At 50.5% G+C, this 13103-nt stretch overlaps 1 protein-coding gene across 5 annotated transcripts in view; it reads left to right on the top strand.

The window, feature by feature from the left end:
* The first annotated feature begins 2772 nt into the window (after nt 1-2772).
* TRAPPC9 (trafficking protein particle complex subunit 9) overlaps nt 2773-13103 on the top strand; it is a 300485-nt gene continuing 290154 nt past the window's right edge. For 3 of the 5 annotated variants that reach the window (XM_081117294.1, XM_081117293.1, XM_081117297.1), the window contains exons 1-2: nt 4691-4774; nt 7400-7993. In XM_081117294.1, coding sequence (XP_080973420.1) covers nt 4719-4774; nt 7400-7993 — 650 coding nt within the window. In that variant the 5' untranslated portion in view covers nt 4691-4718. Of the gene's footprint in view, nt 2910-4690; nt 4775-7399; nt 7994-13103 lie in introns of those variants that run through there. The other 2 variants (XM_081117295.1, XM_081117296.1) reach the window with 2 other exon arrangements.

Below are 13103 nucleotides of genomic sequence, written 5' to 3'. Positions count from 1 at the left end.
TGCCGTCAGTGTGCGCACCTCTGTTGGGATATTTTCAGAGGGGCTCTTGGCGTGGGCGTGAGGATTTTAGAGGCTCCTTCCCAACTTTGTGTCTTCAAACTCCGTGAGAGCAGGTTGGCATATTCTTTGAATTCTCAGCATTCAGAGGAGATGCTCAGGAAACGTTAAAGCTACAATAGAAATACAGCCCAGGAGCAAGACAGCCCCGGATGGTGTGGACACAGTTGTTTGGTGGCTGTGGGGCTGTGGCAAGCCCTTACATTTTCTGAGCTTCAGCTTTCTCACTGGCAAAAATGCAGATTAGTCTCCTCCCTCCCTGCCCCACAGATTTGTTGGAACAATAAAAAAGTTAATGTAAGTGAATACATTGTAAACAGAGACACATTGCACAAAAGTAGCAACATTTCCATTGCCAGCTTTCAATCTTGTTTCCAAATTGCTGGTCTTATCCATTTATGGGCAGAATAAGAACAAAAAATGGCTATGGAAAGAGCTCAGGCCCTAGAGTCAGACAGCCCCAGATTGGGATCCCTAAATAGCAGCAGCCACTTGTGTGACTCCAGCCAAGTGGCTTCCTTTCTGGACCTCCGCTAAGAATAGCTACCTTGCATGGGTCTTAATGAAGACACATGAGCTAAGCATGGAGCTCTATTCCTAGCACATAGACCTCCATAAAGGCCGGTCTCCTTCCATGTGTGTTTTCTGTGCTTTATGGCCGTCAACCTGCACGCTTAACACCACAGAGTATCCACCTTGGGCAGCTTTTTGTGGTGTCCTGGAGGCACTGGCCCATATCCTGGGCATCTCTGTTGAAAACCCGTACTGGCTGGCTGGCTGGCTGGCACGCTGGAAATCCACTCCACTTGTCTTGCCCTGAAGATGTGTTCTGTTGATAACTCATTTCTGCTCCTTGGAAAACAATTCAATAAAAACTCACTTGGTTTTCCACAGTCTCTGGGCATGGATGAGGGGCAGCATATTATTATTTTATTAAAAATATGAATAATAAAATAAGTCATAAAATAGCACTGGGCACATAGCAGAGTCAATATGCCCAGGTTGCTGGCTTAAAGCAAAGTCACAACTCAGATAGTTTTTCCACAGCTGCTGTATTTGCTGAGAGAACCACTCCTGTCCTCCATTATCTATCATCTATCTATCTATTATCTATCTATCTATTATCTATCTATCATCTATCTATCTATCTATCTATCATCTATCTATCTATCTATCATCTATCTATCTATCTATCATCTATCTATCTATCATCTATCATCTATCACTATCTATCATCATCTATCATCATCTATCTCTATCATCTATCTATCTATCATCTTTATTGATTTCAGAGAGAGGGAGGGAGAGGGAGAGAGAGAAACATCAATGATGAGAGTCACTGGTTGGCTGCCTCCTGCAGGCCCCCTACTGGGGATCAGCCCAACCGACGGGAAGGGAACCGCAGTCTCCTGGATTCTCCTGGATCATAGACTGATGCTCAACTGCTGAGTCAGGCCGGCCTGGCTCCCTTATATTTTTTAATTGTAAAAGACGTACATGCATATGGTAAAAAAAAAACTCAAACAGAACACAGAGAGAAGGGAAAGCGGGTCTCCCCAGTCCTCTGTCCTCTCAGCCTGCCCCGGAGGTACCACTGTTTACAATTCCTGGGTATCCTTCCAAACATGCGATGCACATTCCTACCTATGTATGTAAATTCCTTTGGAGTTTTACTTATTTTTAAAATAGAAGGGTTTACATCCGTAAGAGGCTTCTATCTTGCAAGCTGGTCTCAGCCCTGGAAATAGGGACAGCTGCCCCACGCACGTGGGCCTGTTGGGAACCCTTGGTGTGGATGGACTCGGGCCCCGGAGTCGGGACGGTCTACCCGCGGGGCACCGGACGAGCACCGCGCTTTGGCGTCTGCTCCGGCCGCCGGGGCTGTTCCAAGGCCGAGCGCGCCTCAGCTCCGCAGCCTGCGGAAGGGGCGCCCAGAGCCCGTGAGCCCTGCCGGAGGCGCTGGCGGGTGATGGGGGGCCCCAGGCCGGCGCTGGCGGGTGCTGGGGGGGGGGGTCCCAGGCCGGCGCTGGCGGGTGCTGGGGGGGGGGCCCAGGCCGGCGCTGGCGGGTGCTGGGGGGGGGGCCCAGGCCGGCGCTGGCGGGTGCTGGGGGGGGGCCCAGGCCGGTGCTGGCGGGTACTCGAAGCCCCAGGCCGCCCCCTCGGCCACTCCGGGCCGAACCTGAGCTGCGCGTGGGTCTCCGCCGGGCGCCTGCGCAGGGACCCCCCCCCCCCCCCCCCGCCCCCCGCTGGCCGCCCTCTGCTGGGTTAGGCTGTTCTTACTAAATGCTGTTCTTGCTAAATGCTAAAATGTAGCGCAGTATCTTTAAGATGAGCTTCATCGGAACCACCATGGGATAAGCTTAGCCAACTGCAAATAAATAAATAAAAATTAATATTATAATTGTCCAGATCCGGAGCCAATTGCAAAAGAAGCCATCAACAGGGGATTAAACCGCGCATTCGGACCCGCAGCCTCCTTCCCTTGCCATAAGTAAAAAGAACTTTTTCTTGCAACAAGGCTCGCGTTCCGTTGGCGGAGACGCCGGGAGCAGGGAAGGCGCGGCGCGGGGTGCACGGCCGCCCCCCGCTCCTCTCTCGCCCCCGCCCTCCCCCTCCCGCCGGGCTCTCAGGCCCCTCCCCCCTTTCCCTCCCCCGGGCCTCGCGGCGTCTCTCCCAAAACCCGGAGCGGATCGCCGGCCGGGGCCCCGCGCACGCGCAGGAGCGGGGCGGCTCAGCCCCCACTCGGAAGCTGCCGCTCTGAGCCCAGCGGCCGCCGGAGCTGCTCGGCCCCGCCGCCCGCCTGCCCGCCGGTCGGCTCCCGCTCGGGGCCCGGGCCCAGGGCCCCCGGCTGTGTAAGTGCGAGGTGGGGGCCCCCCGGCAGGGGCCGGGCGGCTGCGGGAGGGCTGTCCGTCTGGGACGGCGGCCGAGGCCGCCGGTCAGCTTGTCCCGCTGAGGGGCTCGCCCAGCGCGGGTCCAGTTCCCGCCGGTCCCGGCCCGGTCACACCTGTAGGGCCGCGTCCGCACCTGCGGAGACCCCGCCTCCACCCGCTTCCTCTCCTCGGCCGACTTCCCGGGGCCGGCGGGGTCTGGAGACCCGCGGGTGGGGGGGCTGGGTGTCTGGAGACCCGCGGGTGGGGGTGGGTGTCTGGGGACCCGCGGGTGGGGGTGGGTGTCTGGGGACCCGCGGGTGGGGGTGGCTGGGTGTCTGGGGACCCGCGGGTGGGGGTGGCTGGGTGTCTGGTAACCCGCGGGTGGGGGTGGCTGGGTGTCTGGAGACCCGCGGGTGGGGGTGGCTGGGCGTCTGGAGACCCGCGGGTGGGGGGGGTGTCTGGGGACCCCCGGGTGGGGGGGTCTGGGGACTCGCGGGTATGGGGGGGTGGCTGTCTGGGGACCCGTGTGTGGGGGGGGCGGGTGTGAGGGGTCTGGAGGCCCGCTGGTGGGTGGGGGTGTCTGGGGATCCCCGGGGGCGCGGGGCCCTGGGGACCCGTGGGTGAGCCCGGGCGCAGCCCTCGCTCTGCGCCCCTTCCCTGCCCCGCAACCCCCGGGCCACCCTGTCCCTGTCCCTCCTCCGTCTCCCCGGGACGAAAGTTCCTCCAGCCCAGCTGGGCGGGGCCGCCCTTTCCCTGGGGCGGGGCCCGCGGGGTGAACTCGGCGCAGCCTGGGGGGAGAGCGCCCCCGGCCGCCCGCGCCGCCCCGGCCCCGCCCCGCGCGGAGTCCCGCGGCCCCGGCCCCCAGGCGCAGCCCGGGCTCGCCGCTGCGTCGGGGAGGTTGGGCTGCTGAGCGGGCCTCGGGGTCAGGCGGCCCGGCTCCAGCCGCCTCCGGGTCAGGCCCGCTGGTGGCCCTGGTGCCCGGGAAAGGGCCTGCGAGCGCGGCGTCGGCCACCAGGGCTCTGCAGCCTAAGGAGCTCCCGGCTAGGTTTGCTTGTTTTGTTTGTTTTTCTTAAATTGCGTGGCCGACTCAGAGCATAGAGGGAAAGAAAGTTGCCAAGAAAGATATTTTTCAAATAACAGCTTTATGGAGATACTGTTCTCATGCCATCAAACCCACCCATTTAAAGTGTATAATTTTGAGTGTATTCACAATTGTGCAACCATCACTATTCCAGAATATTATCATCATTTCAGAAGGAAATTCTGTGCCCACTGACTGTCACTCATTCTCTGCTGTCGCCCTGACAGCCACGAATTTATCTTCCGTCTCTATGGACCTGAGTATTTTGGGCATTTCACATAAATGGAACCATAGAATATGTGCCCTTTGTGACTGGCTTCTTTCATGATATTTTCACCCTCACAATGTCACAGCCGTATCTATACTTTGTTCCTTTGATTGCTGAGCAATACTCTACTGTGAGGACAGACCATGTTTTCTTTATCTGTCATCCGCTGATGGACTTTCTTGCCGTTTCCAGTGTTTGGCCATTAGGAATAATACTGCTATGAACATTCATGGACAAGTCTTTGTGTGGGTATAGGTTTTCAAGTCTCTGGTATGTATGTAGGAGTAGAATTGCTGTTTATATGGTAACTATTGGAACTACCAAGGTGAAGAAATATATTTTGTTAATCCTGACCTGAGGATATCTTTTCCATTGATTTTTTTTAGAGAATAGAAGGGAGGGGAGAGACAGAGAGAAACATTGATGTGAAAGAGACTCATCAATGGGTTGCCTCCTGCATGCACCCCTACCAGGGCCAGGATTGAGCCTGCAACCAAGGTATGTGCCCTTGGCCTGAATCGAACCCAGAACCCTTCAGTCCACGGTCCCATGCTCTAACCATTGAGCAAAACCAGCCAGGGCAAGAAGTAAATTTTTGATGTTTTGATATTTGTATTAGATGAGTTGCAGGTACCAGAGCTGGCTCAGTGCCAGGTCTTATTTCATCACATTCTCCCTTGAAGAAACCATTTAAATATACAATTTAGTGGTTTTTAGTGTATTCACAGAGCTGTGCAGCCATCACCACAATCAATTTTAGAATATTCCATCACCCCAAAAAGAAACCCTATACACCATTAGCAGTTAAATCTGGTCTTGCTATCTGCTGGGACAAATGCCCCTCCTCCATGGCGGTTCTTCAGTCCTTTCTTGGCTATTCTTGACCACAAATTAACTTGTTGCGTTCCATGAAAAATCTGGCAGGAATTCTAATCAGAATAGCATTGCACCTGTATATCAAATTGGGGAGAATTAGCATCTTTACTATATTAACTTTTTCTGCCCACAAATATACCTGGGACCCTATCTTTCCATTTATATAGAGCCTGGCACAATAGATGTCCTCACTAAATGTTGGGTATGTGATTGAGGAGACTTGATACATCAGTAGTTTCTACTGCAGTCTTTCACCAAAGAGAAAACTAGACAGAGTTGACTTGGGGTGGTGAACACACAATACAATATACAGATGATGTGTTGTAGAATTGTGCACCTTAAACATATGATTTTGTTAACCAGTGTCCCTCCCAATAAATTCAATAAAAAAACACACCATGAAATCTCTGTGAAGCTACATGACTCACTTATGGTCACAAAGAGTGACAGCCAGTGCTAGAGCCTATTTGATGGACTTGGTGCCTGCAGCCTGAGTTCTCTGCCACCCATTGCTAATGGGATAGCAGCAGCCTTTTTGCTAATAATGTATGCTGGTTGGCTACTTTAAATTTTGTTAACTCAATCTTATCTGTAGGCATCTTTGCCCTGGCAGGCCTGTGTGTGATTTGTGCACATGTGAATAAAGGTCTGACTATGAGAGAGCTCCGTGCCTAGTGTAGTGCCTGGCACAGCTCCCACTGAGCACACACTTGAATTGGGGAAAAAACAGTAAAGGAGGGTTCAAAAATTTCAGTTTCTATAACCATTTATGCCTTGATGTAGCCCACCTTAATTTTGGGTACAAACATTGAACAACTTGAAATGTTATGGTAGAGTATTGCAGAGAGGAGGAGCATGCCGCTGGGTTCAATGGAATGCTTATAGAGTGTATGTCATGGGCTAGGTGTTTTTCTGTTTGTATGGTATCTTTTTTATTTGATATAGTGATCCTATCTCAATACCTTTTTTAAAAATTAGACTTTTGCCCGGCTGGAGTGGCTCAGTCAACCCATGATCCGGGAGGTCACAGTTCGATTCCCAGTCAGGGCACATGCCTGGGTTGTGGGCTAGATCCTCAGTAGGGGGCGTGCAAGAGGCAGCCGATCAATGATTTTCTCTCATCATTGATGTGTTTCTGTCTCTCCCTCTCCCTTCTTCTCTCTGAAATCAATTAAAAAAAACATTAAAGTTTTTTTAAAAATTAGACTTTTAATTTGGAGACATAATATAGATTTCTATGCATTTGTAAGAAATAACATTGAGAGAGCCTACGGACTCTGCACCCAGTTCCCCTGGATGGTGTCAGTGTGCCACACTGTGGTACAGTATCAAAACCAGAGTATTGACTCACTAACCCTTGGAGGTTTGTGTGAATATCCTCATTTTATTCATGATTAAGCTGGGGTTTAGAGATGTGTATAAGCCTGCCTCAGGTCACCCACGTGGTTAGTGTAGAGTCAAGGGTTGAACATGGTCTTCAGACTTCCTGGCATTGCCATCTCCATTATGATGGTCTGCAGGAGGGGACAGTATTCAATTCAGTTGGTCATTCATTCAACAAACATTTATGGAGCCCCAGATACTTTCATATGGGTTATCTAATTTAATTCTTCAACAGTACTGATAATCAGGTACTCTTGTTTCCTTTTTATATCCAACAACATTGGCTCAAAGAGGTTATAGAAGCTCTCCCAGGGTACCGCTGTTTATAAAGGAGGGATAGTAAATGTGTAGGACCTCTCTTTTTATGTCAGGCAGTATGCTGGGTATTTCACATTTGCAGCCTCCCTTAATCCAGATAGAGTCTTATAAGGCAAGTTTTCTTATCTCCATTATTTTGCAACTTAGACACTTAGGCAGACTGGAGTTCAAGTCAAGATCTTCTGATTCCACTGTGGTTCTTTTCACTATATTCTGCCTAGGGGAATGGGAGGTAGTTTATTCATTTGTTCCTTCATTCAGCAAACATTTCTGAGCACTGACTCTGCACCAGTCCCTTGCTAGGTGTTGGTAGCAGAAACTGAGAGACAGCCCCTTTTCTGCAGGAGCTCGGAGCCCAGTCCAAGAGTGGTGATATTGTGATAAGAGCTGTGGTCACCATCTGCAGAACTCTGGAGACAAACTGTATTCCACAGCTTTGTGTGGGGCTTACCGTGCCGTCCAGGTGGCCAGCGTCAGAGTCCCCCATCCCAAAGCAGCCTTCACAACTGCGTGTGCCTCAAAGTCGTCTTTTTTCTCTTTGGGCAGGGACTTCACAATGAGCGTCCCTGACTACATGCAGTGTGCTGAGGACCACCAGATGCTCCTTGTGGTGGTCCAGCCCGTGGGGGTTGTCTCAGAAGAGAACTTCTTCCAGATCTACAAGAGGATTTCCTCTGTGAGCCAGATTAGTGTGCGGGACTCCCAGCGAGTGCTGTACATCCGCTACCGGCACCACTACCCACCTGAGAATAATGAGTGGGGCGACTTCCAGACCCACCGCAAAGTCGTGGGCCTCGTCACCATCACAGACTGCTGCTCGGCCAAGGACTGGCCACAGACCTTCGAGAAGTTCCACATGCAGAAGGAGATCTACGGCTCCACACTCTACGACTCCAGGCTCTTTGTCTTTGGGCTGCAAGGGGAGATCGCCGAGCAGCCGCGCACCGATGTGGCCTTCTACCCCAACTACGAGGACTGCCAGACGGTGGAGAAGAGGGTTGAGGATTTCATCGAGTCGCTCTTCATTGTGCTCGAGTCCAAGCGTCTGGACAGGGCCACCGACAAGTCCGGGGATAAGATCCCCCTGCTCTGTGTCCCATTTGAGAAAAAGGACTTTGTAGGACTGGACACAGATAGTAGGTAAGTTTACCTGGAGGCCTGGGATCCTGCCTCATGCTTGGGTTGCTTCCTGAAGCCAAGAAGGGGTAAGGGTGGAACTTTATTACAGCAAAGGGTAGAAAGGTATAGTGTGTTCATGTTCAGACTTTTAAAATCAGGACAGCCTTTGCTTAAGGGGAATCCTTCTAGGGTTAGTGTGTACACTGACTGCCCCTTTTAAGTGGGACCCCTAGTGGGACCCCTAGAGCTGCTGTCCAATATGGTGGCCACAGACCCTGTGGCTCTTGAGCACCAGGGAGGAGGTTAGTCTGAGCTGAGATGTGCTGTAAGTAAAATGCACATCAGATTTGGAGACTTAGAACAGAAAAAATAATGTAAAATGTCTCATTAATACTTTTATATTGATTACATGTCAAAATGATAATATTTTACATATATTAGGTTAAATAAAATAAATTATTAAAATCAGTTTCAAGTGTTTGTTTTTTACTTTTTTAAATGTGGCAACTAGAAAACTTAAATTTACTCATGTGGCTCACATTGTATTCCTGTTGGACAGCGCTGCCCCAGGGCACAGTTGGAAATTATTCAGGGTCATCCTGTGGATTATAGATGAGAGGCCGAGTCTGCAGAGGTGGCAGAACTAGGTGCCAGCTGAGCTGGAAGTGGACGCATGTCCTCTGCCTCCCTGTTTGGGCATAGTGCGTGAGTCAGGCCTGTCCTCGCAGCTGGTAGCCACAGTGTCAGACTCAGGATCTCAGGAACACCCCCAGGGACTTCCTAGAGGGCTCCTCACACAGATGGAAGTATGTAACAGGGAGTGTTGGCTGGAGCAGAAGGTCAGTTCTCACATTGTCCCTGCGGTTAAGTTGGCAGCTTCACTTTGCACCAGAATTGCAGATGAGCTCTTCTGGGCTCTTTACCTCCCCTCTTTCCCTCTGTCCTGTCTCCCCTGTTGCCATGGCGGCATCTGTCCAGCAGCAGAGGATGAGATGCAAGCCAAGGCTGTAACTGCTTGCCAAGAGGTGGCCCCCTTTGCTAGGGAGAGCAGGGTCGCTGTGTCACTTGGGCTCCTTGCCTTGGGCACTCTGTGTCTTTCCTCCCCCCTGTCTAGATTTTGGATGATGGTCTCACAGGTGAGGAGTAAATGACATACGTGCACGCTGGCTGAGGCCTGCAAACAGTTGGTGCTCAGTGTGTTTCTTGAATTGACCTAAGGTCAAACACTGCCTTTCTGGTTGGTAAGTTGGTGGAGAAAATGTCACAGAATTGAGAAAAAGTTGGCCCAGGCCAGCCCTGTGAGTGAGAATCCCAGAGTAGCCCAAGTCACATCTGTGTGTGGTGCCTTGCGGGATCTGGAGTAATTTTTATCTTTTCCCCTGGGCACGTTTATGTGGTCTGAGGGAAGGACAAGGCATGTCATACACATGACCTGTACTTTATCGCAGTAGCCCTGTGATCACATGCCAGTGCTGCCCTCCCACTCCTTGGAGCTGAGGTAGCAAAGTTTAGGAGTCTGGGCAGCTGCCGAGGGCAGAGCTGCTGAGCCCCCTGGGCTGTTAGGCGGGTCATCCCTTACAGAGTGGCACAGTGAACACAGCTCCCTGTACTCCCCATGTCACCACAGCCTGCGGGTGGCAGGGCCTGGTGTCTTCCCACTGTACAGACCACTGGGTGAGTGCCTGAAGCCTCAAAGCAACTGGGGGGTTAGGAGATCCTGTCCTGACCCCTAGACCAGTGCCACCTCCTTTGCTGCACGAGGCACCGGGGACATTTTGTTGCTCATCGACTTCTTGGCTTTGAGACTGCAGACCCACCAGAGAATGCCAGCTCTATTTTGCCTTTGAAACTATGCTCACAATTCGGTGGGAGTAAGGAGACCTGCTGGCGTGTGGTGGCTGGTAATATAAACACGTATTTATGGAGAGCCTCCCTGTGCCAGGCACCGCCCTCGGCATGGGGAACACAGCAGTGCGTTGAACCGCTCTCCCGGTGGCCTGTTCTGTTCCAACTGCACTCCAAACACTCAGCCTTCATTTGAACTCCAGTGAGATACCAGTGACCCCAAATCAGACCCATTCTCCTGTGATCACTGTTAATGCTCTGTGGCATTCACTGTTCCCTAGTTCTCTCGTCTTTACCACAATGATTTGGGGCAGGAGCAGAGCCCATGTCTCACCTGCAGTTCCTGGTAGCAGTATCCTCCTGGAATGAGATAGGATTTTGCAGCTCAAAGGGAAATGTCTAGAAGTAGGCCCCGTTTTGGTTTGGCGCACTGATCCCCTAATAGGCTCCCCGGCAGATCCCGCTAACTTCAGGCCCAGGCTTCCCAGGAGCCCAGGAGTGGGTGAGTCTCACTTAGATGTCACAGATATCCCCAGCCTCCTCAGAGCCCGCTGTCAATTTTCGTACATGGAGAGCTGTAGCTGTCAAACTTATTTTTGTTCGTGTGTTTCTAATTTTTATTTGTTCCTTTCTTTCCTTTTCCTTTTTTCCTCTCATACCGTCCTGTGAGTGTGTTGTTGGGTCTGAAAAGGTAGGCTGTGAACACTGCGCTGAAACAGCTGGATTTCCCTCTGCTGCCTCCTCATCGCCTCCATTGCTTTAAAAACAAAAACTTGCTGCTGCCCTGACCTGTGTGTTATCTGGTCATCCTTTTATTTTCTAATTTTTTTTTAAATTTTAGTTTTTTTTAGCACGTAACCCACTGGTGTTCGATCTCTATTAAAACACTTGCTCGGGGGACCTTGTTTGGTCTTTCTTACATAGTATTTGTGACCAGTGAGCCCTTATTAATTTTTTCGCTTGTTTGAGGAAGTGAGATGCTAATTGATTTTGGCGACTGCAGAGGGCTATTTCATGGGCTGTTTTAACTTGGAAGGTCAAAGACTGCAGCGCCTTGCTTGATTCCAGCTTTTAACTGAGCGTATTAGGCACGTGGTTCTTGGCTGCAGCTGGGTGATGTGCATGTCGGTGCTTCTTGACCGCGGTCACCAGCAAAGGGACGCTGTTAGAGGAAGCGGCTACCAGTTTCTCTTGCTTTCACCTTGAGCATGCCATGGACTTCACCTTAGGGACTCTCTTTCACTAAGGGGCAAGAGGCTCCTTGAAAATCGACACCAGTCTTGTGCCCTTTTACGAGGGCAGCTTTTCTAAGTATCAGGAAAATATGGCTTCTCATAAATAGCCAATTCATTTGGGTCTTGTGGACATGAGGACCTTTCAGTTGACCACGGTGTCTGCTCTCCTTTAGACAATAAACGTTCAGAGCCAGACACGCATTTCACCTTCAGTGATTGTACAAACCCTGACCTCCACCAGCCTTTACCTTGAACCCTGTGTTGGCAGGAAATGGCTGTTTCTGTATTTATTGAAGCTGATGTTCAGCACTGAGGCACATGTCATGAGTTTGCAGTAATGAGACTCCAACACTCAAGGCCTGCTCTGAAGGGACAATCTTTGGTGACCTAGGACCATCTCAGAGCACCCTCTGCTGAAAAGCTAGAAGGGGTCCCTGCCCTAGAGTTCAGAGTGGGAGGGTGCTCCAGTGGGGAGAACACTGGAGAGGGCCTAGTCATGGAGGGCTTCGGAGGGGCTTATTTTTATTAAAACTGACCACAGAGGGACAGTGAAGGCTGTCAGCAGGGAGTGACCTTTGGGAGAGGTATTCCTGGTGTTGCCTCTGCTGATGTAAAGAGGGGTTGGGATGGGCAGAAGAAGCTCTGTGTACTTTTGTGACCCATCCATTCGTTTGATTTTGAGTGTCCAGGGGACTGGGGTGGATACACAATATTAAGCAAAACGTACTTGCCTTTTTGGAGCTTACAAACGTCGAAGTTGATTCAGCACAGCATGTTCTAGGAATACAGCAGGGACTCCTAAAGTGCAGAGGTTGGAGGCAGGCAAGGCTTGCCTGAGAATCTGACAGTCACCCTGAGAGCGCTGAGGAGAGTGGGAAGTAGTGAGGCAGGAGGGCCAAGTGGATCCTGAGGTCACAGGGGACCCCGGTACTGCAGTAAGGCTGTAGAGTGAGGGCCAGTGGTGGGAACCTTTGGTGAACTTTTAAAGGCTTTGAAGTGCTTTGGGAAGGTTACGCTGGCTGTGTGTGTATGTGTGTGTGTGTGTGTGTGTGTGTGTAGTAGGGACCAAGAACAGGGTGTTAGAAGATCTTAGAAGGCTCTTGAGGTGATCCATGTCTGGTTGGGGATGGCAGAGGTGGTATGGATCTAGTACTTTCCTATGGGGAGGGCTTGTTAGCGGGCCCCATGGCCAGTAAGAACACAAACAGAGGCTAGCGTGTCCTGTTCTCTCCCTCTCTGCCATATGTGATGATCTGAGTTCATCTAATATTTGGAACACAAAAGCTAAATTCCTGGGTAGCCAAAGAGTTTGTTGAGCTCATTAGAGTTAGGTCTGATAGGATATAACTTTGTATTGAGATCTGTCAGTAACATTCATTTAGCTAGAAACCTCCCATCTTCTGGATTTCCACAGGGGTTTTTATTCATGATAAGACTGCTTTCTTGGTCAGGGAAATTTTAACATAGCTGCAATTTTTCTTGAAAAAAATCATATCTTCTAAGAAATATGATAGCCAAAAGAAAAGGAATATTTAAAAATGATAAAGGAGCTAGGCTGGAGTGGCTCAGCTGGTTGAGAGTCAACTCATGGACCTGGAGGTCATGGTTCAATTCCCAGTCAGGGCATAGGCTCAATCCCTAGTAGGTGGTACGCAGAAGGCAGCTGATCAATGATTCTCTCTCATCATTGATGTTTCTCTCTTGCTCTCCCTTCCTCTCTCTGAAATCAATAAAAACATAGTTAAAAAATAAAAATAAAAATGATGAAGATTTTTGATGTAGTTTCTTTGGTTTTTGAGTTGACATGGAGTTAGAAGCCTTTGCATTATTTAATAGCACATCCTTGCCAATGTTTAAAGAGCTGTCGGTGCCCAGGCCCCACCGTCTCAAAGCATTGTTAAAGCTTGCTCTGAAATAGTAAAGATAAAGGTCTCGTTTGCAAAAGTCAAATGCTTGGCTTATAATGTGCAGCCTAACTCTATAAAATAATAGTAAGTTCGAAGTTAAGAAAGTGGAAGATAATTGAATTCTTAAAAAGCTGAAAGAAACTT

Source organism: Miniopterus schreibersii (genome assembly GCF_964146895.1).
Source record: "Miniopterus schreibersii genome assembly, chromosome: 17".
Classification (NCBI taxonomy): Eukaryota; Metazoa; Chordata; class Mammalia; order Chiroptera; family Miniopteridae; genus Miniopterus; species Miniopterus schreibersii.
Note: the sequence above shows the minus strand (reverse complement) of the source record. Positions and strands in the feature narration are given on the sequence as shown.